Source organism: Cynocephalus volans, chromosome 1 (genome assembly GCF_027409185.1).
Source record: "Cynocephalus volans isolate mCynVol1 chromosome 1, mCynVol1.pri, whole genome shotgun sequence".
Taxonomy (NCBI): Eukaryota; Metazoa; Chordata; class Mammalia; order Dermoptera; family Cynocephalidae; genus Cynocephalus; species Cynocephalus volans.
Window position 1 is genome coordinate 125,592,777 of NC_084460.1, and position 24,146 is coordinate 125,616,922.

A 24,146-nucleotide genomic window follows, 5' to 3' on the forward strand; every position below is an offset into this window, starting at 1 on the left:
TATGAGCTTTTGTGGTATGCACCAGCATCTGTCTAGTCCTTTACTTAAGATACGCTAAGCGCAGGGTTGGATGCTGAAGCACGACTTCACGACTTGAGCTCCTCAGTAGTGACGTGACTTTAGGTGACATTAGGAGACATTAGGTCTCCCAGTCTCCCCTCATCTGTAAAAGTGTGACGATAACTTGTACATGTTTGTTACATGGAGTCCATGAGATAACAAGGAGGGCCGCTAGCACGGTGCCTACAGCTCATAGGGGATAGCTGCCTGAAGCCAGAGAAGGAAATGCGTTGGTCAACGCCGGCCGGGAAAGTGTGACCGGGAGCCTGGCGGATCAGGCGAGCCCCAGTGCGCAGGTGCTCGCGGAAGGGTTAGTGTCCGGCCCGCCTGGAAGCGTGGATAGTTCCGGGAGCCAGAGGCTGGGGCGGCCAGCCGTCGCAGAGCTGACGTCATCGCCGTGCGCTGCCACGTCTGCTCAGCTCCGCGGTAATGGAGGTTGTGGGTGAGTGCTGACGGGCCCGAGCTCTGGCTCTAGTTTAGCTCTGGCTTTGGCACTGACTTGGGGTCTGGGCTGGCAGCCTGAAGCCTGGACACCTTTTGTCAGCTCTCCGGGCGGGGACAGCCTGAATACAAGCAGCTGGTTTGGAGCGCTTCAACGTGGGGACGGAGTTCTCTTGCTTGGGGTCCAGCCTGTAAAGCCGCCGCCTCCTCCCAGCGATCCCGCCCCACCGGCCGGGCCTCCTCCATGCGTGAGTATTACCGAGCTGCCGTGCTGTCCGACTGTCCCGTGACTGTTTCGGTCCACCGGGGTGCCCTCCAGGCACCGCTTTGTCATCCCCTGTTAGAGGCCAGTCTGTTGAAGTTTGTGGTCTCTCGCTATTCACCTTCCCTTACCTCGTAGTCTTGCCTCTTTCCCTCACCTTTCTTTCCCTTTGCTCGTTAATTGAGCAAGGACCAACAGCCCCTACATCCAACGGTTTGAATGCTTTGTCTCAACTGGCGATTGTTAGTTTACAGCAGAAGGCTGTTAGGAATAAGGAACATCAGGTAAGTCTGGAGTAACATTTTGAAAACCAGGGTTCTTCCAGTATGTCGTTCTTCAATTTTTAGGTGTTGTTTAGGAAACATTTGGTATCCGTATTGGTGAAACCATGCTTTTTGTCATAGATTGATGAAAACACATCTTTTCAGTGAAGATTTTTAGCTGTTACTTGCAGTGTCAGTAATTTCCAAATGATTTCACATCCTTTTATTCTGGAGTGGATATCCACTTGAGTTCCTTTCAATATTTTCACCCTAACATAGGGAGATACGCTTGAACAGTTTTACTTTGAGTTATAAGGCCTGCTGGTGCCTTTTCATCCATTTTCTTCAGCCCTGACGACAACCTCTGTACAACAGGGGACACTTTTATTTTTACGACTCAGTTAAGGTCAAATAATATGTGACATCTGTATCTCAGAACCCAGATCCTTTGATAACAAAACCTAACATTTTGGACAGTGCTTATTCTCCTGTATATCAAATAGCTTAGCATGAAATAATGGATTGGAATGTATAAGTTGTATTGTTTCTTGTAAACTTCCACCAGATTGTAACATATCTTTCATATGTTACAAGTCGACTGACAAAAGACACAAATTGTGACTTGCCTAATGCTGAATAGAGCTTAGATTAGAATTTAGTCTTCTGATTCATTAGAGTCTGAATAGTCCTTTCATTAGAATAAAGTAGGTAGTAGACACTGGGAGCATTTGTTTGAAAATCTGGTTTTACCAGGCCTCCTCTCTCAGTTTTTTCTGGTTGTTTTGATACATTGCCTACTTTTAAAATAGTCAACTTATATGTAAATATTTGTGTTTTTTGTTCAGAGTTGAAACAGGTTGACAGCCATTAACCTGGGTTGCAACTACAGGTGGCACTGGAAGCAGATTGGTTCCTGGACATGCCCGGTGGAAGGAGGGGCCCTAGTCGGCAGCAGCTAAGCCGTTCAGCTTTACCTTCTTTACAGACTTTGGTTGGTGGGGGCTGTGGCAATGGAACAGGCTTGAGAAACAGGTAAAGAAGAAATAAATCTACACATAATTTGTAATGTCCTATGATTAGTAAGACTAACATAAAAGTCATCGTGCTATTCAGGTGTTTGCTTATCAAAACTTATTCTTGACAGTGCGGTAGAAATCCCATCCTTGAAGACTTGAAAGCTTAGTATTTCACAATGCTTTGGATGTACAAAGATGTGATATGGGGCTCACAAAGTGAAAGCAGTCCAATTCTTTTTTTAAAAAGATGACCGGTAAGGGGATCTTAACCCTTGACTTGGTGTTGTCAGCACCATGCTCACCCAGTGAGCTAACCAGCCATCCCTATATATGGGATCTGAACCTGTGGTTTTGGTGTTATCACTACCATACTCTCCCGAGTGAGCCACGGGCCAGCCCCATAAGCAGTCCAGTTCTTACTTTTGGCTGATAATCCAAATTCTAGTCATCACCTTTTGAGCTGTTAGAGAAGGGAGAAGTGAATGAAAATACAAGGCAAACGTGACAGTGTATCTACTTACTGACATTCTCCCCCTGCCACCCTGCAGGATAAATTAAAACTGACAGCTAACAGGAGGTTCTAAAATTAAAAGTCAGATTTCATCAAAGGTTTAAAAGATTATTTTGTTAAAACCTTTTTTGATATTAATAAACTGTCAACTGTAGCCTAAACATCTTAAGATTTGTGTCATGTTGTATGAGAATAAAAAATTTGATTTTTTTTTTTTTTTTTGACAGTTGGCTGGTGCCAGGATCCAAAACCTTGATCTTGGTGTTACAAGACTGACCAGCCAGCACAGAATTTGATCTTTTTAGTGGAAATTTATCTCTGTTCCTAATTTTCAAAAGTTAGGATGAATTATTTCTAGTCTTATCCAGCGTAACTCACATCAATAGGTGATTTGATCATGTAGGAATGCAAAGAAATGCTTTTACCTGATCAAGTATTTAGTCAAGACAATTTTTACCTGCTGATTTCTGCTGCTTCCCTGAATAGAGTAACTTGCTTTGATTTTAATTTTCAGAGCTAGCAATCAGTGCTACTGCTGTCTTTGTAAGCCCTCCTAGAGTCTTTGTGCACTTCTCTCATCCTGTCCTGTCCTCCCTCTTTCTTTCTGACTTTCTAATCCAACTTCTACCCAATCTTCAAAGTTAGTTCTGATGTCATTATTTCAGTGAAACTCTCCCTGAAATTTCATTTTGAAGGGCTTTTTCCAATCTCTCATTCTCATTATACTAATTTTCATTTCTAATTTTAACCAATTTTATGTTTATGTGTGTATTCAGAGTAACTGTAGTTTATTCTAGAGTATTATTTTTTACTCTGCTGTTCCTTGGATTTCCTCATTTTAATTATGGTGATACTGTTAGCAAACAGTAGCAGGATGTTGAAAATAAGTGAAGTAGTAAATTGTAGTAACTTTTAAAATTTTACTGAATTGTCCTAAAATTTCTACAAATATATTTTTAAAAATAAAGAAAAATATAAAGAATGAGAATATGTGAAAATGCTTTAGAAGAAAGATATTATTTAACATAGATATTGAGGTGAAAGTTGTTTGCTATTTGAAGTACATGCCTTAATTTTACTAATACATACTATCAACTTACTGACTCAGTACTTTCAAAGTGTGATAGAAAATCTTGGTTGTGCCTAGCTAGGATTCTAGCTAGCTAAAAAATTTCTAGCTTTGCCTCTGGATTAACTTCAGCAGCTCTTTGTTCATTCTCTTCTACTTTAACTTGAGGATTTTGCTAAATGATTATGCTCTCAGACTGTCCCATGGAATCCCTCCTCTGTCTCAGGGGCTGCGGTAGAAGAGCTTAGGAGGGAGAAGAGATTGGGCAGCCCTAGTAGTTTATGTTTCAAGTTTCCTAGTCCTCTCTTAATCAGACTTAACTCTTTTTCCTATTTGTTTTAAATATTGGAGTACCATGTGAAATATGTTTTGAGGGAAGGAAAATGAAGTGTTCTGCTATTTAAAAAGAGTAGAAAGCCACATGAAAGCCTCATTCCTACATGCTTCTGCTTGCAGTTGGAATCTGAAGATAGCATACTGGGAGGAACTAAGGACATTTGGAAAATACCTCTGCTCTTAACTGGGTTTAGTTATGGTCCTGTATTCTTTTCTTTGCCTTCATTGCAGCTCTTCTATCCTGGTTTTCAAGGTTCCAACCATGATTACCTTGATCTACCATTCTTCACTCTTTCTCCTGCTTTAACATGTATTTCTTTTGCAATTAGTTGGGAGTGGAGGTAGAAGAATGTATTTTTCAACAGATTAGAATAAAGTGAAAGAATAAGTTGTTTATGGATTGAAAAGTCACTGAGACTATTATTGAATGATTATTTTATGATATGTTTACCTTGAGAAGTTATTTTAAAAAAAGAAGATCTTATATTTCTTAATGTGAAGAAAGCAGCTGGCATAGTTATATATGGCCTGGGGAAGAGGTATAAAAAATATAAGATAAAGGCAGTGGTACATGGCTTAGAATATAGTTTTAAGAAGGATATAAACAAACAGAGACAGTGTTCAGGTGAGGAGAACTCACTTTTGGAGTGTCTTGTATTTAAGAAAGAAGTAGATAATTGCTTAAGTGTGGTATAATTTTGGATGATATATTTGATTCTGCATGACATAGGTCAGCTGGAGAAGAGAGCATTTGCCCCAGTAAGTATTTGTGGCCTGATTGGTGAAGTTAAACTCGAGAATGTCAAAGAGCTAGTTTGGTGATAAAAATCAAGATTTAAACCCCTATCCCACTTTCTACCTTTGGGGATCAGGGATTTGTTCTTGCAACAATGTCTTTACATGATTGTTCTTTTAAAAAAGGAGAATATACTGTGTATTTCTGAGTTTCTTAGAGAGCTCCTAGTTGAGGGAGAATCTTATTTGAGAAGGACCAAGTGATTTTTTTCATTTATTCTTTGCATATATGTTGTTAATAATATCACCTGAACATGTCCAAATGACCATTATCTGCTTTCTGTATTCCTTCTAATTCCTCTTTATCTCTTTTAATCTTTCTTGCTTTATCCATTTGCTTACCTAAATTCTGCTACTTGCTGGCTCCATAAGAGCCAGTCTCCAGCCTGCTATATTAACTCTTTCCTGCACACAAACTTTATATGCAAGGGCAAAGCAAGTATTCAGCATAAACCACATTATTTATACAGTTTAGGCACAGTGAGCCATTTTTATTATTTAGGGAAAGTTTTAGATCAGTCAGGTTCCCAGATGCAAGCCTTATAAACTTGCCTTTCTAAGGATAGCTGTGCTGAATACCTTCATTTCTTTTGGGAGTCTGGAATTTTGGTACTGCTGGGAAGAGGGTGCCTATGTGGCCAGCCCACAGTAAAAACCTTGGGTGTTGAGTCTCTAATGATCTTTCCTAGTGGACAACACTTCTCACATTTTGTCACAACTCATTGCTGGAGGAATTAAGTACATCCTAAATCTATTCTTAAATCGATTTGTATATCCTATAAAAGGAGTAGTATTTTTATTTTTCCTAAATAATACTTCTGTAACTATTTTTCTGAGATATACTGACCATGTCTATTTTAGTTACATATCTTTTTGGTTCTAAGAACTTTGGTTATATCTCCTCTCAAGCTTTCAACTTTATAGATTAGATGGAGAAGACTTAATCTCATAGATTTTCTTTATATAGGAATACTTTCCTTTTTTCCCATTGATGTTCTAGATCAACTTATTTGACCTCTGTCTCTTTGTCTTCTGGCTTGAAATTTAATAGACAAGGCAGTATAGAGTATAATAAGTGTAGGTCTTCTGTATTTTGTTTTGAATATCTTTTTTGAAGTCCAGCATTTTACTGACTTTGTTAATGGTGGAAGCACATTAGTCTGCTTTACATTGAAAAAATTCCATAAACCCTTTTTAACCCTTAAGTCATAAAAAATAGTTTATCTTGCTTTCCCCCTTAGTGTATTTTTGACAGAAGGGGAGTAGGAGTTTTTAGTTCGTTCTAGAGTGAAGGCTCCTAATTTTGTAACTTCTCATCAGAATTTTTTATTTCAATATGTTATGATTAACTGGAATGAAGGAATAGATTAGCTGCTGGCATTAATTCTCTCCTTTCAAGTCTATCAACTTGTACACAACTCCAGAGGCTGCCTTTTGTGTTATTCTATGAAATGATGCCTCCTGGAGTTGTGCTGTAGCTCACCACCCAGAACAGATCAGAAAGCTGTGGTGTGTTAAGGCCTGGCTTATGACCTAATGGTAAATCACAGTCTATTATTTGGTAGGCATGTTCTATTGGAGTATACTCTGGGAATGGGAGGGAGATACTTTCCTAATTTTTTCCAGTCCTCCCCTCTCCCCCAATTCCCCCACCCTAGTCCTTTTTTTCCCCTTCTAGCTCTTCTGAGTTTCTACCATAGTATTCTTAAGTGTTCAAAATGAGCTGAGTTCATATTCCCATGAGTCACTTAAAGTACTGTAAATGTCACGATGCTGGAATTCCTATATTTGGAAATTTTAGTGTAGAAGGTTAACACTAAGAGTTCCATCTCATGAATCGTCTTTGGAAGTATCCAAACCCAAGCCTCTTCCTTGTTCTATAAGCAATAGTAGACCCTTAAGTCTCTGTAACTATTCCCAGGCACATAAACAATAGGAAATTTAATTTCCTACTCCGTTTTATCATTTTAGATAGCCTACCTAATTCTGACCTGGAAGAAAGAATAAGAGGATAGGGGTTAAAATCTTTATATTTTTATATGTGTTGTAAGAGATTTCTTTCTTTCATTACTGTATTGGTCTGCTGCCTTCTCAACCTAAAGGTATAGATTTGCAGGGAGCTAAGAAAAATACAATCTCTGTCCTTAAGATTATGGTCTGGTAGATAAGACATGGATGCATATAAAAAATTTTGTAACAGTATGAAAAATACAATAATAGAGTTATAGTTTAGATATAATGGTGGCGTAGAGGAGAGATGAATCAATTTTGATTGAGTCAGAATCTAAGTTTCACAGAGGATATGTTTGAGCATCTTAAAAGTCTTGAAGAAGAGTTTTAAAAGTCTTAAAGGATTTTGTCAGTAAATGTGTATGTAAGAAGTTACAGAAGGTCATTATGGAGAGTATTACATGTAAAGAGAATAACGTACACAAAAGAATAGCATATATATTCCAGACAGCAAATAGCATGGGTATTATGTAGGGTGCACGTGGAGGAATGATGAGGCAAGGCTAGTTTGTTTAGCAGAGGCCTCATAGGACATACTAAAAAATCTTGGATATTATCCATTGGCAGTGGAAAGCATTAACAGATTTTAGGTAAGAGTCAACACTCTTGAATTTCACTTTAGAAAGATCCCTGAAGGCAGATTGGAGGGTTTGGTGAAAGTAGAGTTGAATTTAGTAGGAATACTGCAATAGTTCAAGTGAAAAATGGCAAATGCTTAGACTAAGTCAAAGGGTTTACAGGGGAAGGTACAGTTTGGAGAAAGTTTTTTAAAGTGGAATGTATTAGAAAGCGATTTAGAAAGTGATTGGATGTGGAGAGGCAGAAGAAAAATTCTAGTATGACTCTCAAGTTTCTGATTTGGGCAGCTATTTGGGTGGGCCATGAACTAGGGTCAGGACTAGAGGAGGAAGAACACCGTGGTGTCCAGTAGGCAATCAATAACGTGAGTCTAAAACTCAGCAGTGGGCTCTATGGAGAGAATTTTTAGTCTTCAGCACATAGGAAATAGTAGAAGCCACAGCTACATCTTAGATCACTGAGAGAGTATGTAGAGGGAGAAGAGAAGAAGATCCCCGAATGGAGTCTTTGGGAAAGCCAACAGTTAAGGGTTAGGTGGAAGAGGCAGCAGAGGCCATTTATGCTCTGTGACATTGAAGGGAATCGCCGTTTGAGTTAACCATAGTTTTCTCTTTCAGGAATGGTAGTGCTATTGGCCTTCCGGTCCCACCTATCACAGCCTTAATCACCCCAGGTCCTGTTCGTCATTGCCAAATTCCTGACTTGCCTGTGGATGGGAGCCTGCTCTTTGAATTTCTTTTTTTCATCTACCTGTTGGTTGCTCTGTTCATTCAGTATATCAATATCTATAAAACTGTATGGTGGTATCCTTACAATCATCCTGCTTCTTGTACTTCACTGGTAAGTCTTAATAGGCCTTTAAGTTCTTCATGTTACTTAGCTTATTTACCCAAGAAAGTAGCTGGAAAGTCTATATGTAGAAGTTATTTTTCTTAATTTTTCTTCTAATAAAATGGTTTTTTTTTTTACTAAACTACAGCTTACTTTCAGAAATAATATTTCACAATAAGATTGTTAAATATAAATACTACTAGAGGAAGTAAAAATATAGATGAAAATGCAGAAAACATATAATTTATTATAATAATATCACAGAAAGGTTTTGATATTCAGCTTTCTCTACATTGTGTTAAATTTGTTTTAAATGTAAGATGTCAGTATGAAATTACAGCATCTCTACCCTTTTAATTGCTGAATTGGGATAACGGTACTTTCTATAAGAAATAAACCCAAAATTGTATAGGGCTTCAAACACCTAACAGTCTGAGGCAGTTGTCCTCATTGGTAGGAGTTCTTCCATGTGGTCAGTCTGGGGACCCAGGCTGATGGAGACTCTGCTGTCTTCCAACGTGTGCCCTCCTAGGTGGCTGTGGTTCATACCTGTCAGCCAGAAAGGAAAGAGCATAGGGAGATATAAAGAAGAGTTTCTTATGGGCCAGGCTCACATCATTTCCCCATATGTTCACTCCTAACTGCAAGAGAGGCTAGAGAGTATTGTCCTTTCCCTGGGTACATTCTTACATTGTTAACCTGAATAAAATTGGGTTCTGTTAAAAAAATAAAATTGAGCTGGGAACTAGCTCTCTCTGTTGAAGAACATAAAAATGTATTGTACATTTCTTCTCTAATTATTTAGGAGTGCCACGATAATCTTGATGCAAAGGTTCTCCATAGATGGGTATATAAAATATCTGTAAGGCTAGTCAGATGACTTGACAGGTATGTGGCTGCAATTGCAGATTTGGATGGGTGACAGAGATATGCTCTAGGAGTAAGAAAACTATTGTCCTGAGTATTTTATGTGTCTGGGACTTAGATTAGAAAACTTCCCTAGCCTGATAAACATAGAAAGGAAATGTGGACCAAAATCCTGAAGGTAGTATGGGAAGGGAATAAAAATTTTTGTTTTAAATATTTGTGTCACTTGTTTTTTAGTAGAATTAAGTATTAAGAATTTTCTCTCCATAGTGATCATCTATTTACTAAATATCATATGATGACAATGTCAGTTTCTTTCTTAAAGAATTGTAATGATTTAGTGCCAAATTGTATGTTGTTTTTGTTTTTTTTAATAGTCTTTTTTCCTACCTGGATTATGAGTTTATTGAGTGTAGGAACTATACTTCATCCATACTTTTTGGCCATGGTATGTAAAATGAATTTGATGATCTTTAAGGCTTCTTCCAGCTATGTAGCTCTATAAGTAAATACCTCACTATCTAAACAGTGTTAATGGCAGACACTTATTATAACATTTGTTACATTCTTTATAAGTGTTAACTTGTTTGTTCTTTATAAAAACAGGTAGGTACTGCTATATGATTCCCATTTTATAAATGAGGGATGTGAGACCTATAAACTGGCTCAAAATTACATAATAGCAAAGTGATCACTCAATTTCAGACTAATGTATGCTTTACTTCCTGTATTTATACTATATTTACTTTGCAAGTGCTTGTTGGGTAGATCATTATAAATTTTCCACTTTGTTTGACATCCCCCCGGAAAATTCCCATTTGTTGAATTTTCAGATTAATCAAAGAACTCTTCTCCCAGTCTACCACTTCTGACTAGAGTTCTTTTAAAAGTCACCTGCACATGTTGCCTTGAAACAAAGAGAGCCAGTGTTCTTGTCATAATAAGGAATCTGCCACTACAGGTGCTGACTCTAGAATTATGCTTCCTTTGCTCTAACTCATGCTACTAAAAATGGATGCCTTTTACCACATTCCTCTCTCCACTTCACTCAGTTCTGAATTCAGGTTTTATATGATGCCTATGGTTCACAGAACCTAAGCCATATCTCCAACCTTAGTTGCAAAAAAGTCTGGAAATGTCATTTTTAGCTTTCCAGTCCCTACCGTAGAGGAAGGCATGTATAAAGGAAATTGTAGTGTGGACTGGCTTACTTATCTGCTGCACGTGATCTTTGCTAACACAGAGCTTTAAATTGAGTTGTGAAACCACGAGTGACATATGTGAAATAATAAAAAAGTTAAGATTTTAGCCCCAGGTATCTGAAAGGGGTCTGAATCAGTAAGCTGTTCAAAGAAGTGGGTTGCCAGAGACCTAGTTACTTCTCATCACTGAAGGTGTTCAAGCATGGAAGGGGTTGCTTGACCAGGGTGCTCTAGAAGGGACTTATGTTTCAAACAGGTGGTCTGTCTCTTAATTTTTTTTCTGTTATGAGTGTCTAATCAGAAATTTGTCAGATTTACTTATTAGGCTTTTCTTTTGACATTTCAAGATCTCAATTATCTAAAAGAAAATTTGGACATGTGAATATCTGAAATATCATTCTAGCTATCAGGCAATTAGCTGAATGAGTCTTAACCCTAAGAAACATAAAAGTTAGGGGCCGGCCCGTGGCTCACTCGGGAGAGTGCGGTGCTGATAACACCAAGGCCCCGGGTTCGGATCCCATATACGGATGGCCGGTTTGCTCACTGGCTGAGCGTGGTGCTGACAACACCAAGTCAAGGGTTAAGATCCCCTTACCGGTCATCTTTTAAAAAAAAAAAATTAAAAAAAAAAAAAAAAGAAACATAAAAGTTAGAAGTAGTAAAATATTCAGAATAGTTAGGAGTGGAGGACTCTGATTAATTAAATATTCTGGTTTATAATGAGTTCATCATAATTACCAGTTTTCATTGATTTAGGATATAACAATTTGCTTAACACTTACATTTTTTGATTTAAGAAATGCCTTAGATGAACTGGTGATGCATTAATAAGACCCAGACATTAGTTAGGGGTCTAGTGATCTGAATGCATTATTTTAGAGGAATGGGGTGAGCAGAGAGGAGTCTTAAGACTAAGAAGGGATAACTATTGTTAGAATCCAAAATACTTAGAGAGGAAGGAAATGACGTGAGGAGTGGTAAGCCACTCTCTTGACATTCTGTTTGCTCTACCTCTAAAATGTATCCTAAATATGGCCACTTCATTCCATCTCCATTGCCACAGACCTTGTTCAATCCATCATTGTTTCTCATTGGAATTAAAAGCAATAGCTTTTTAAGTGATCTTGCCCCACTACGATATATTCTCCACACAATAGCCAGAGTGATCATTTTATCAGCACCGTGCTCTAACCAACTGAGCTAAGTGGCTAGCCTAGAGTGATCATTTTAAAATACAAATATACTCGTGTCACCTTTTGCCTGAAATATTCCTATTACTTCCCATTAGGAAGAAAAAAAAATTAAACTCATTTATTTATCACCTCACTCCCTCCTTCTTGCCTCATTTTAGACACACAGTCATATATTTTCCTGTCTTTGTGATTGCTTTTTCCTCTGCCTGAGGCCTTCTGCCCTCCAAGCTTGTCAAGCCAGGTGCTTTTTTGGCATTCACCTCTCAACCCAAATGCCACTCTCTCAGAGACATCTTCCCTAGTCACCAATTTAAATTGGCTCTCTACCTCGCTTCCTGGTCATTATTTATCACTGTTTCATTTCTTACAAGCAGCTATAGGTATTGAAATATTTTTGTTGGTTAGCTTGTTTATTGTCATTGCCTACTCTCCCCCAAACAAATTTATTAAAGATACGGGTTTGGCTGCTATTACAAGCTGGCTAAAACAGAATAGAAGCTTATTTTCTGATTAAAAGTAGGTGGGTGATATAACACACCGTTGTGGCACTGTTTGTATTTATTGCTCTGCCATCCTCAACATGCTTCTTCCAAACCATGGTCCAAGGCAGCTGCCCCAATTCCTGTCATCACTTCTGGCCAGGAGGAAGGAGGAGGAAAGGAGAAATAGACAGCTTCTTTCTTTAAGACCATGGCTTGGAAGTTGTATGTGTCACTTTTCCATATATCCCTTGGCTAGAAGTAGTATTTTCAAGGGAGGGTGAGAAATGAACCTTAAGTTAGCTAGGAGTCAGTGCCCAGTTAAATTCTACTGTAATGGCAGAATGAACAAGTAGTAATCTCTGCCATTCCTTTTCCTTCTCACACCACAGTAGAAAGTAAGATCCAGGAGAGCAAGAACCTTTGCTCTCATCTTCAACACTGTATCTTTAGTGTCAAGAAGAATATCTAGCACATTGTGGGTGCTAGGTAAATATTTATTGAATTAATTGAGAAATTCAACTTTTCATTCTAAAAGGAGTTGTGGAAACCTACAATCCTTTTGACCATCAAAATGAAAATGCATCCCAATTTTGTTGGTTCCTGGGATATTGTTGCTAAAGCCTTTTCATTTTGCTTATTATCATGGTTATATATACAGATTTAGAACTAGAAAGAAACATAGAAAGCATCTAAGTAATGCTATTATTTTATAGAGGAAGAGATCAAATATAAGGTGTACTTCTAAGTTAAGTTAGGGAAAAAGACTAAATGAATATAATTGATTTAACAACTAGTAGAGAGTTAGTAGATGCCCAATTAGATTAACATAAGCTTTCATAAAGAGACCAACAACAGTAACTCCTGAAGATTGGGAATCCCAACTGATCCAGTAAATTTGACACATTATAATATGGCATTTAAATGAATTATTCTCGCCTTAATTCCGCAGGTTTTCACTTAACCCAAAGCTGGTAATCTTTTCCTTTTAATACAGTAGACTTTCAAAAAAATAAATAAATAAAATAAAAGGAGAGGAATACATTCTAGATAGTTCAAAATAGTGTTTGGAAGGTTAAAGCAATTTGTCATGAAAGGAGAAGTAAAAGATAGGTTGTTTCTTCAAGAGTTCTCAAGTTACCATATCTGTAAGGGAAATGTGATCTAAGGAAAATCTTTTGAGGGGCCTACCTCTATTCATGTAGTTCTAGCTGGATACACGTTTTCTTGCTTTCTGATGCAGTTATTTGTTTCTCTTATAGAATTTTCATCTCATTGACTATCACCTGGCAGCATTCATCACAGTGATGCTTGCAAGGCGTCTTGTATGGGCCCTCATCTCAGAGGTAACAGCTCATTCACTATATTCTATCACTTATAGCTAGAGTTAGTTACTGGAATAGGTTCAGGTTGGAAACGTTAAATGTCCAAATATAATTTGAATACAAGTATAAATTAATTTCTTTACTCCCATGTGAGCTAATGTCTACTTTTGCAAAGGTTCTCCTGCAGTATACTTAAAATTCAGGTGTGAAAGAGCTCAAGGGAACTGGCAGAAATCTTATTTGTGGGGTAGAAGCTTATTTTTAGCTTCCAATTTTTCAGTACAGTTTAAAAATTTTTAATGATTTCAATAAAAATAGGATGAATTTCAGGTAACTATTAATATGAGGAGTTATCTGTACACATACAGTTGCATCTACAGCATTCAGTTTCAGGTAACATTCATTTGATATTTATATACAAGTTGTGGAGTTTTCTAGCAAGAAACATTTGAGTTTATTTAAACTTAGAATTTTAAAAAGGTAATGTCAAATTTTGCATAGGATTAATCTGAAGATTAGAATCTTAAGTTTAATGGGCAGAGGAGGAAAGAATTGGAATATTAAAATGATCTTTTTTAAATTAAAAGTTGTTGTTAGAGTTGGCCGTTGGTAACATTTTTCATGTGTTTGTAAACCCCAGTGAGGCAGGAAAATGTGATTTCTTAAGATTTTGTTATCTCGTGCCCTATAAATGATTATGAGAACAAAAAATGTTAATTTAGCTAAAGTGGCTAATTTTAATTTTGGAACTTGTAATTCATTGTGAAAATTTAAATGAATAGTTACTATAATTACAGATAAATGAGAGCTGACTTTGTTCTTCCAAAACATACATGGAAGATCTTTGTGTGTGAAGCTCTAATTTTCAGGAATCTTGTTTCTGCGAGCACAGAGTAATTGGATATATTAAGTCATAATCTGAAAGCCATTAGAAGTTAACTGAAAAACACTGGTAGAAGGGTTGTTTTTCACAGTGGGAAAGGCTGTCTATAACTTTTTCTCCCAGGTTCTTTATTTAGGTGATGAAAATAGATGCTTTTGGATACATTGAGAGAGAAAGTGTGTCTTTCTTTAGAGGAACTCAGTGGAGTTTTATGTTTACATCTGCTAACACAGGCAGGGAATGGTTTTGTTTCATCCCTTCAGTTACTTAGAAGTGGTACTTGTGTATATCAAATTAGTATGCCCAGTTAGTGTGTAAATCCTTCATAACTAGGGTGTTTCTACCTTGTTGCTGCAAAGGCTGTAACTTGAACTGTTCTTATTGCATCTTCTACTAATGACCTAAAAAGAGGTTAGCAGTTTTGCACAGCTTTAGTTAGAGAGTATATTAGTTGTTTTCTAAAGAAGCCTGCAATTCTTACTGGGAACAGAATACTGTACTTAAGCTAAATTTTAACAGATTTTTAATCAAAGACTTAAATCTGTACCTTAATGTCTATCAGTAAGGGAATATTTATTTTTGGAATATCTACATAATGAAATAGCATGCAGCCATTTAAAAGATGAAAAAGTGTTTATGTATTGACCTCTAAGACATTAAGTGCAAAAAGCAAGGTGCTAAACAGTGTTTAAAATAAGGTAGGTGGAGGGAACAAAATATATTTGCTTATATGTAAATAAATTGTTTCAAGACGGGCATACAAACTAATAATGGGCTGCCTAGTTGGATGTCTGGAAGACAGGACCAGCAGGAGGGAAGCTTTTCACTATAAACACTATTACATGTTTTATATTTTGAGTGATATGAATGTATTACTTATTCAAACATTAAGGATAAGAGCTGGATAGTGATTCTCTTCCTAAATTATGTAAATTAGGTGAATAAAACCCATCATAAATTATCTTTCCTTCTTTCTATTAAAATACGTTTTCTTTCTTTTTTTTTTTTGCTTATATCCATTCCCTGACAAAGACCAATCATTTTTAAGGAGAGGCTGGAGTTAATTCAGAAAGCTAAATACTATGCGGAGAGGACTGCCTCTCCACTTAGATAGACCGCTTATTCACCTCCAGGCCAACACTACTTCTGTACTTACTCCACAAGACCAAAAGTAAATTCACCTATTCTTTCACCAGCCTGAAGCAACTTTTTTTAAAAATTGTTTTTCTGAATGGAAGATTTTTTGTTTTCTGAATAGAAGTGCATTTTATTGAAAAAAAAAAAAAAATTGGAAAACTGCAATACAAACCAGAAAATTTAAAAATTACTTACAATCTCATACTTGAGAACCACAGTTTGGTATATTTCCTTCTAATCTTTATATGCTTATAAAGATTTTTTATATATATATATATATATATGTATTTATTTTAATATATTTGGGACATTATCTGTATACAGTCTTACATCCTGTACTTTTTCCTTAACATAGTTGTGAATATTTTTCTACTCTTCACCTGGCTAACTCTTGCTTGTCCTTTAGGTCTCAGCTTAAATATCACCCTAAAGGAAGCCTGCCCTAGGTTAGGTTTCTTGCTATTCGCTCTCTGTGGCAGCCTTCTCCTTTTTGTATTATTCATCATAATTGTAAAAATAATTGTCTAGTTTTCAGTTTAATTTGTCTTTCTTGGTGGACAGCTTCATAAAGACAAGAGTCTTGTTTGTCTTGGTACCACTGTGTCCCCAGGACCTGGTTTAGGGTCTGTCACATATAAGGCAAAATTAATGAACAAATCCAAGCTCTGCTGCTTTGGTGACATTGAGCAGAAGGGGTCTTTTTTTTTTTTTTTTTTAAAGTTTTTAATTAACACATAATGATTGTACATATTTATAGAGTACTGTGTGATATTTTGATACATGTATATAATGTATAATGATCAAATCAGGTCAGTCAACATACCCATCACCTCAAACATTTATCATTTCTTTGTGTTGGGGGAAGCAGTCTTTTTATTTCTAACCCTGAGCTTTTGAGAATGAAGGCAATGGAGTAACTCCAGTGCCTTAAATTACTTTCCTAGGCTTTGTCAGGTGGGGTGCACTGGCATGAGGTATGTATCAGCAGAATGATATGAAACTATTTGCCCTTTTATAGCTGAGAACAGCTTGAGCCTTCTCCACAGTTTGAGGCTTAAGCAGTTCATTATGGTATTAATTTAACTGCTTCTTAGCCTTTTTAAGTAATACATACAAGTAATATATATTACATATATTTTAAATATGCTCTATAGTGTGATCTATAAACTAAGAAATGGATATATAGGAGGGACCTGAAAAGTTCCTTGTCATGTACTATTGACTCCAGATAATTTTTTCCCCCTTTCTGGGGTCTGACACTCCTGTTTTAGTGTTTATTGGGATCCACCATTTCCCCCTGCATTTTGCTCATTCTTTCTTTCCTAGTTCATTTTCAGAGAAATGGCATTGCAAAGCTTCATGTTTTGACAAGTACATTTTCTTACTGTATTTAGTCAGTTTTAAAGATTTGGGATTAAAGAAGAATATTTGAACGACTGTGATATAGAATTGAAGGTGCTTGTGGTTTTTTTTATGTTTGCAAAAGTTAAAAAAGAAACTTTTATTTATATAGAGATCTGTCAAAGAAGATCTGATTATTTTTTGAAACTCCAGTAATTTATTAAACATAGTTCAGCCAACAGATTAGGGGTGAGAATTCAAAGAAAAATAGAAATGTTATTGCTGCTATTGAAAACTTTACAGTCTAGTGGGATATAAGACAGATGAAGTACTGGCTCTCTATCTTTAGGTACCTAACAATCACACTATAGGTTGTTAAAATACGTATTCCTTGACTGAAGATTTTGTTCCCTACATCTGGAGAGGAAAGTCATTAGGAATTTACATGCTCAATAAGCAGTCCTGGTGATTCTGATGAATGTGGTCCACAGACCATATTTTGAGAAGCCCCAGTGTAAACAAAGACGATATCATGAGAACTTAAAAGAGGTCTGTATGAGGCATATGGGGTTAAAGGGAAGAAACAACTAACAGTGCCTGGAGAAGTCTGAATTTTCAAGAATTAGGAAGATAAGTTGGGATGGGGCAGTTTTTCTTTTTTCTTTTTCATTTTTTAGGCACAGTTTAGCTTCCACTAAACCTACTAAGTCCTTACTAGAGTCACACTGATTTTGAATAAGATTGTTTATAAAATGTTCCTTTTGGTACTTCCAAACTTTCAGGCCACTAAGGTGGGTGCAGCATCTATGATTCACTACATGGTTCTGATATCAGCTCGCTTGGTGCTACTCACGTTGTGTGGATGGGTGCTTTGTTGGACTCTCGTCAATCTCTTTCGAAGCCATTCAGTCCTTAATCTCCTTTTCCTTGGCTACCCGTGAGTATTCTAGTTTTACCATTTCATCTGTAAATGTTCAGAAGTTATTTGGGTCATGCACATGATACTATAAAAGAAGGGAAAATGAAATTCTTCAAATGTACACCAAAATGAAACTTGGAAAATCAGTAGATATGGTGACCGTATAATTTGTTTTCTAAACTGGGGTACAGTTGGAACAAGAGGCATAAACCAGGGCTGTTCCTGGAAACTTGGGATTTGGCTATCCTACCAGTGGAGAATGGTATTATACCATGCCCCTGGTATTTCCTATGTTAGAGCAAGTGGTAGTTAATTTTACTTGAATGAACTGGCCTCAGTCTTACCCTTAGTTGATAATTTGGTTGGGTTCATACAACAAGTATGCCATATTCAAGCTCTACTGACATATATATATATATATATATATATTTTTTTTTTTTTTTTTAACCAACATTTTATTAAGGAAATTTATGTCCTTCTGTCCATCAATCCATCTTATTTTTGGTGCATTTCAAAGTTAAATTTCAGGACTCAGTTTACTCCCCCCTAAATCCTTCAGCATATGCATTATTATTAACTAGACCTTGATATTTGCTCTAGATATTTGTGGTAGAGTGTATCAGTAATATTATATGAGTATACCATAGTTTATTCTCCTATTATTGGACACCTGGGCTGTTTACAGTTTTGGGCTGTTATAAATAGAACTATTATGAACATTCTTATACAAGTTTTTTTTTTATGAAGATATGTTTTTATTCTCTTGGGAGAAACATGTAAGGGTAACATTGCTAGGTTATAGGATAGGACTATGTTCAATGATAGGAATCTGAGGTGTTTTTCCAAAGAGGTTTTATTATTTTATCCTCCTACCAATTCTGTGAGAGTTCTGGTTGCTGTATATCTTTGCCAGTATTTGATATTGTCTATTTAAGAAATTTTAACCATTCTGGTGTGTGTGCGTGGTATCTCATTGTACAAATTGGCTTATTAAACTAATTTACATAGTTTAACCTTGTATACATTTGGCTAGTACTTTTTTCATTGGATGTGAATATATAGCTACTGTTTATTGAGCTTTTATTTATGCACTAAGTAACGTGCTAGGTTCTTATAAACATCACCTCAGGAAATCAACAAAAGAATCAAGGAGGCAGTTTATTTATTTATTTATTTATTTATTTTCTTAAAGATGACTGGTAAGGGGATCTTAACCCTTGACTTGGTGTTGTCAGCACCACACTCTCCCAAGTGAGCAACCGGCCATCCCTATATAAGGATCCAAACCCGTGGCCTCGGTGTTATCAGCACCACACTCTCCCAAGTGAGCCACGGGCCGGGCCTCGAGGAGGCAGTTTATTTAGTCTGCTGTAACTGAGATCCAAAATACTGGTGGCTTTAGAAAGTTTGAAGTTAATTTCTCTCTTATTTACAGTATGAGTGTAAATCATCTTGGGTAGCTGTGGCAACTCCATGGTGTTGGGACCTAGTCTTCCTGATCTCTTTTTTCTCTACCATCCCTAGCAGGATAGATTGGAAGGGGGAGGAGATGACCCAGTTACCTACTTATCACTTCATCCCACCTCCCAGTGGCCAGAACTTAATTTTAAAAATATATATTAATTATAATTATCTATTAGTTAAAAAAAAAAAAAAAAAAAAAAAAAATATATATATATATATATATATATGTATTAGTAGAGCAACTGTTATTTCAACTAAAAATATTGTTGCAGTGCAAGGACAGGAGAGCAGTGGCTATTGGCAGACAATTAGCAGTCTTTGCCTTAGGTAAAAACAGGCTAAGAGATTAAAAAACTTTCCCATGGTCAGACAATTAGTGATTAAGACTCAGGTCTTTTTGATTCCAGAGCCCTTGTCTTAACCATTAGTCTCTGAGTAGTAGTTCTCTAAGTGTGGTCCCCAGAACAGCAGTGTCAGCTTCACCTAGACATTTGTTAGAAATTCTCTGAGTCTACCCCAGATGTACTCAAACAAACTCTGGAAAGTAGGGCCCAGCAAGTTGGATTTTAATAAGCCCTCCAGGTCATTCTGATGCATGCTGAAGTTTAAGAATCATTGATTTATACTATTTATAGTATTGAATTGTTAGCATGAATTTATATGGGTTACAATATAGTATAAAATCAAGGCATCATCAGAGATTGTACCAACAAGGATGGCACGAAGAGTCTTTCTGTTGGTGGTTCTATGATAGATCTAATCATATTGTTTAAACAATTATTTAAGGTACTCATCAACTGAATTTATTAATATTACCTTTTTCCCTACAAAATGAATTATCTATTTATAAACATTTTTCAAGACTCAGATTTTGTATAAGGTATATATTTTACTTAAGTTCTTCCTACATTTGTAGATTAATATTTCAGCTATTTGAGCTGAAATCAAATTTAGTCATCATTTTTACCAACAATAGCTGTTTGAATCAGTTAGAACATTAACTATATCCAATTTGAAAGGTAAATTATGGATATATTGAGGAATATTTTGTACGGATTTAAGAGGATTACCACCATCAAAATGGCTAGCAAACTTTTCCATTTCAATTTAGATATATAAAGAAGCTAACTAATTCTTGGAGGCTCTCCACACCCCATTAAAAGATGAAATAAGCATATAATTTAAACAAATTTTAGGTTTAAATATATTTACCTTCTTTACTTTTTTTTTTTTTTAGAAGTCAAGGTGATTTGAGGTATTTATTTATTTAGGCAGCTGGCTGGCATGGGGATCTGAACCTTCTTTACTCTTTAAAGGTCGTATAATATACCTTTTATCAAAATTTCATTTAAAAATTAAGTTTGAGAAATTTAAAATACTAGATTATGGCACTAACTACATCTTTCTTTACATGTTTATTCATAGGTTAAGAAAAGAAAGAGGCTCCTTTCTGCCTTTTTCTTTCCTTCCATTCTTCAATAGCTTCTCAGTTTAGGGTAAATTAGTCCAAAGTCTAACACTTGTAACTCCTAATAAATATATCTTGAATGTGTCCACTCCTCTCTATAACTTCTACTGTTACATTCTAAATCTCAAGTCTGGTCTTCTGGTAGTCCATCCTTGCTCCCTTCCACTTCATTTTTCATCGTACTAGGATGGTTTTCAAAATGGTAAGTTAATCAGATCTTACCACTCCATATAGTTTACATGTTTATTAGGTTTTTTATTTTGGGGTGGTTTTTTTGGTCTGTCCTTCTCCTCACTATAATTTAAGCTCTGTGAAACATAGATTTCAGTCTGTCAAGGATTCACTGTTGTATCCTTGGTGCCTAGAATAGTGGCTGAAACATGGTAAGATCTTTGGAGAAAATAATCAGGAAAGGGGAACTAGGAGTGCCTATGGGAGATGGATGAGTGATGTACCAAGGAAGTAGGGGAGCCCCTCACTAAGAAAGGGACATTTGCTGTAAAGGGCAAGCCATACAAAAAGTACCAGATGTGTGTTAGGAAAATGCTTATCATGTTATTTAAGATAGCGGAAAATAAGAAACAGCCTAAGTTTCCAACAAGAGAGAAATGGGTAAATTATGGTTCAACCATGTGAGAATTCTATAGTATCCTTAAAAATTTTACAGAAAAATATTTCGATGGAAAATACTCAGTACACATACATACACACAAACACACCAAGTTCAAACAGTAGGATATGAAACAGTATAGTGTATGAGGCCAAATATATAAAAGAAAAAGAGTATATATCACTGTATACAGTATAATGTTTACACATTGGAAAAATGTGCACCCAATTGTAAAAAGTGATTATTTCTAGGTGATAATATTTTGTTATTGTAATTTTCTGTCGTTTTCTACTACTCTACAATGAATGTATACTGCTTTTGTGTAAAGAAATGAAAAGAGCTCCCAAATAATTTGCCATCAGCAAAGTCCCCCCTGAGTTATGTTCACTCTGGTGGATCATGACTATTTTATTGATGTAGTCGTAAGATTTGATCTTAGGTGGTGTCTGTGGTCTCATTTTCATACTTACCTTGTTTTACAGGTTTGGTGTTTATGTTCCTCTCTGCTGTTTCCACCAAGATAGTAGAGCTCATCTTCTTCTCACAGACTATAACTATGTGGTTCAGCACCAGGCGGTAGAGGAAAGTGCCTCAACTGTGGGTGGCTTGGCCAAATCCAAAGACTTTCTCTCCTTATTGCTGGAGTCTCTAAAAGAACAGTTTAATAATGCCACACCCATCCCCACCCACAGCTGCCCCCTGTCTCCAGACCTCATTCGCAATGAAGTAGAATGTCTGAAAGCAGATTTCAACCACAGAATCAAGGAAGTTCTCTTCAACTCCCTCTTCAGTGCCTACTATGTTGCGTTTCTCCCCCTGTGTTTTGTAAAGGTGAGTGATTATCTTGCCTTTATGTGTTTCTTGGATTTGTGTGTGAATTATATAAACTGGGTATTTCTTGTTTAATCCCCCTTTTCTCTGTCTCCCCTTTGGCAGCCTGGATGGTGGAGTTCGGCTGCATCTGGAGTGCACTAATACCGCTCCTGGTTGGCGGATAGGTATTTCCATATATGTGATGCACCCGTGGTGGTCCCCTCTTTTTTTCTTTTCTTCCTTTCTCTCTCTCTGTCTCTTTTTTTTTTGGTTGTTGTTAAGTTTTTTGTTTTTGTTTTTTTTAGTTTCTGGGGAGAATAAAAATTGTATTTGTAATAGAATCAGTATGTAGTAGCTTAAGAAAACCAAAGTTTCAATAAAATTCAGCCTACTGTGGTTGATCATAACATGGTTATTAGGAGTTTCCTTGAATTGAATCTAACCTTTACCTAAACTTCAATTTACTTCAATAGAAAAGAAAAATGGTCTGGATGTCACTTGGGCCCCAAATCTTTTGGAACATTTTAGTGCCCTTCCTTCACCTATTTGGAACATTTTAGAAGCAGTTCTGCAGCCGGAGTGGTCCTTCAGAGAGCATTCAGTTCTTCTAGAAAGAAAGCACTTAAAATATAATTGCCTCTCCCTCCCAGCCCTAACTCACACAGCCAGAAAGTCAGGTTGAAGGATTTTGGATGACTCTGCTCTTGAAATTTCTGCACGGACAGCAGGACAACCAGTGCATGTGTGACTCAGTGTGGCATTTGTCTGCAGGGCATATGTACACGCACCCATCTCTGCCTCTTTTCACCAGTGCATGGATCATTTCTATTCTGATCTCTTCCAGAGTACCCAGTACTATGATATGCGCTGGTCATGCGAGCACCTCATTATGGTATGGATCAATGCTTTTGTCATGCTCACCACGCAACTGCTGCCATCCAAATACTGCGATTTGCTACATAAATCAGCTGCTCACCTGGGCAAGTGGCAGAAGCTCGAACATGGGTCCTACAGCAATGCTCCACAGCACATGTGAGTAGGCTAGAGGGTAAAACCATGTAACACTCTTCTACATGCTGCTTGTTCATGTTTATTTGCTTTGTATGTCATTCTTGTTCTTGCCTTTGAACATTTAATTTTTAGTTTTTGTCTACACGGATGCTTGTCATCATGCTAAACTGAACACAGGGGACATTAAATCATTTCTACCATCCCCAGCTCTCCTTAAATGTGTCCTACCTTTCAGCTGCCCAGTCACTCCAGAGTGTGTAATTTGTCTCCCAGGCTATACTTCCGGAGTTGTTTTAGTCTTAACCCTTTGCCCAAATTCAGAGAGTCATGATATATTTTTAATTCCTTTTAGAAGACTTTAAGATTCATTTTCTCATCTTCATTGCCACAGCTAAATGGTTGCTAGTTACTCATCTCACACTTAGCTGGAATTTGCAGCTCTCATCTAATACATGTTTTCTTTCTAATACATGTAGATTTGTTATAATTTTCCTTGCCTATACTTTTTACTGTTTTTTTTCTTTTCTTCCTAAACTCTCTACTGAATGTGTCCATGCTTCTTCTGTATTTAAAGGAAAATTATTCCTGACTGTGAGTTCTAAGCGTTCTTGTCATTGTGTCCCCTTCTCAGTCATTTCTCTGCATGGCTTCTATGAACCATAATGGCTAACATTAGAATGCTTTTGTTCTCTCTCTTCTGAGCCTGTCATCATACCTTTCTCTCACATTTGGACTATCTTCACCTTCCTCCCTTTCATAATTTGAACATTTCACAAATTTCATCCCCTAGAAATTTTTTCCTAATTAAGTGGGACAGATTGAGGTGACCTTCCCTTCCCCTCTCCCCCTCAGAGTTCTCCCTTCAATTATCTGCCTTGATGTCTGATACAGATTAGCACAGGCCTTCAAGCCCAGGAACTGAAAGAGATTGGGCCAGGCTGAAAAGAAACCCGACTGTGGGCAAAGGACAGATTTCAATAAAAATTGAAAATACAATCCACAGTACTAGTACTGTACATCTTCAGGCTACTGATGGCACATGGCCATGAGGTGTATCATCACTTTAATGCTGGTAAGTGTGAGCAAGGCCGGCGGAACATTTTCTGAACTGGGAAAGCTTCAGGGTGCTAGATTTTTTTTTTTTTTTTAACATATCTAAACTGCTGTCCCAGTTCTTACCCTAGGACACTAACCTTTCCAGAATCAGGAAGAGATGAATTAACTTAGATTTTTTTAAAAAGCTTAACCTGAAAATTCC

General features: G+C 36.8%; 1 protein-coding gene across 2 annotated transcripts in view; it reads left to right on the top strand.

Moving 5' to 3' along the window:
- Positions 1-490: 490 nt before the first annotated feature.
- Positions 491-24,146, top strand: part of TMEM39A (transmembrane protein 39A) — a 28,382-nt gene continuing 4,726 nt past the window's right edge. Inside the window, exons 1-7 of one of the 2 annotated variants that reach the window (XM_063100087.1) lie at positions 491-749; positions 1,872-2,058; positions 7,960-8,182; positions 13,180-13,263; positions 17,386-17,540; positions 21,547-21,895; positions 22,722-22,909. In XM_063100087.1, the coding sequence (XP_062956157.1) occupies positions 1,946-2,058; positions 7,960-8,182; positions 13,180-13,263; positions 17,386-17,540; positions 21,547-21,895; positions 22,722-22,909 (1,112 nt within the window). In that variant the 5' untranslated portion in view covers positions 491-749; positions 1,872-1,945. The remainder of the gene's footprint in view (positions 750-1,871; positions 2,059-7,959; positions 8,183-13,179; positions 13,264-17,385; positions 17,541-21,546; positions 21,896-22,721; positions 22,910-24,146) is intronic. The other variant, XM_063100095.1, reaches the window with a different exon arrangement.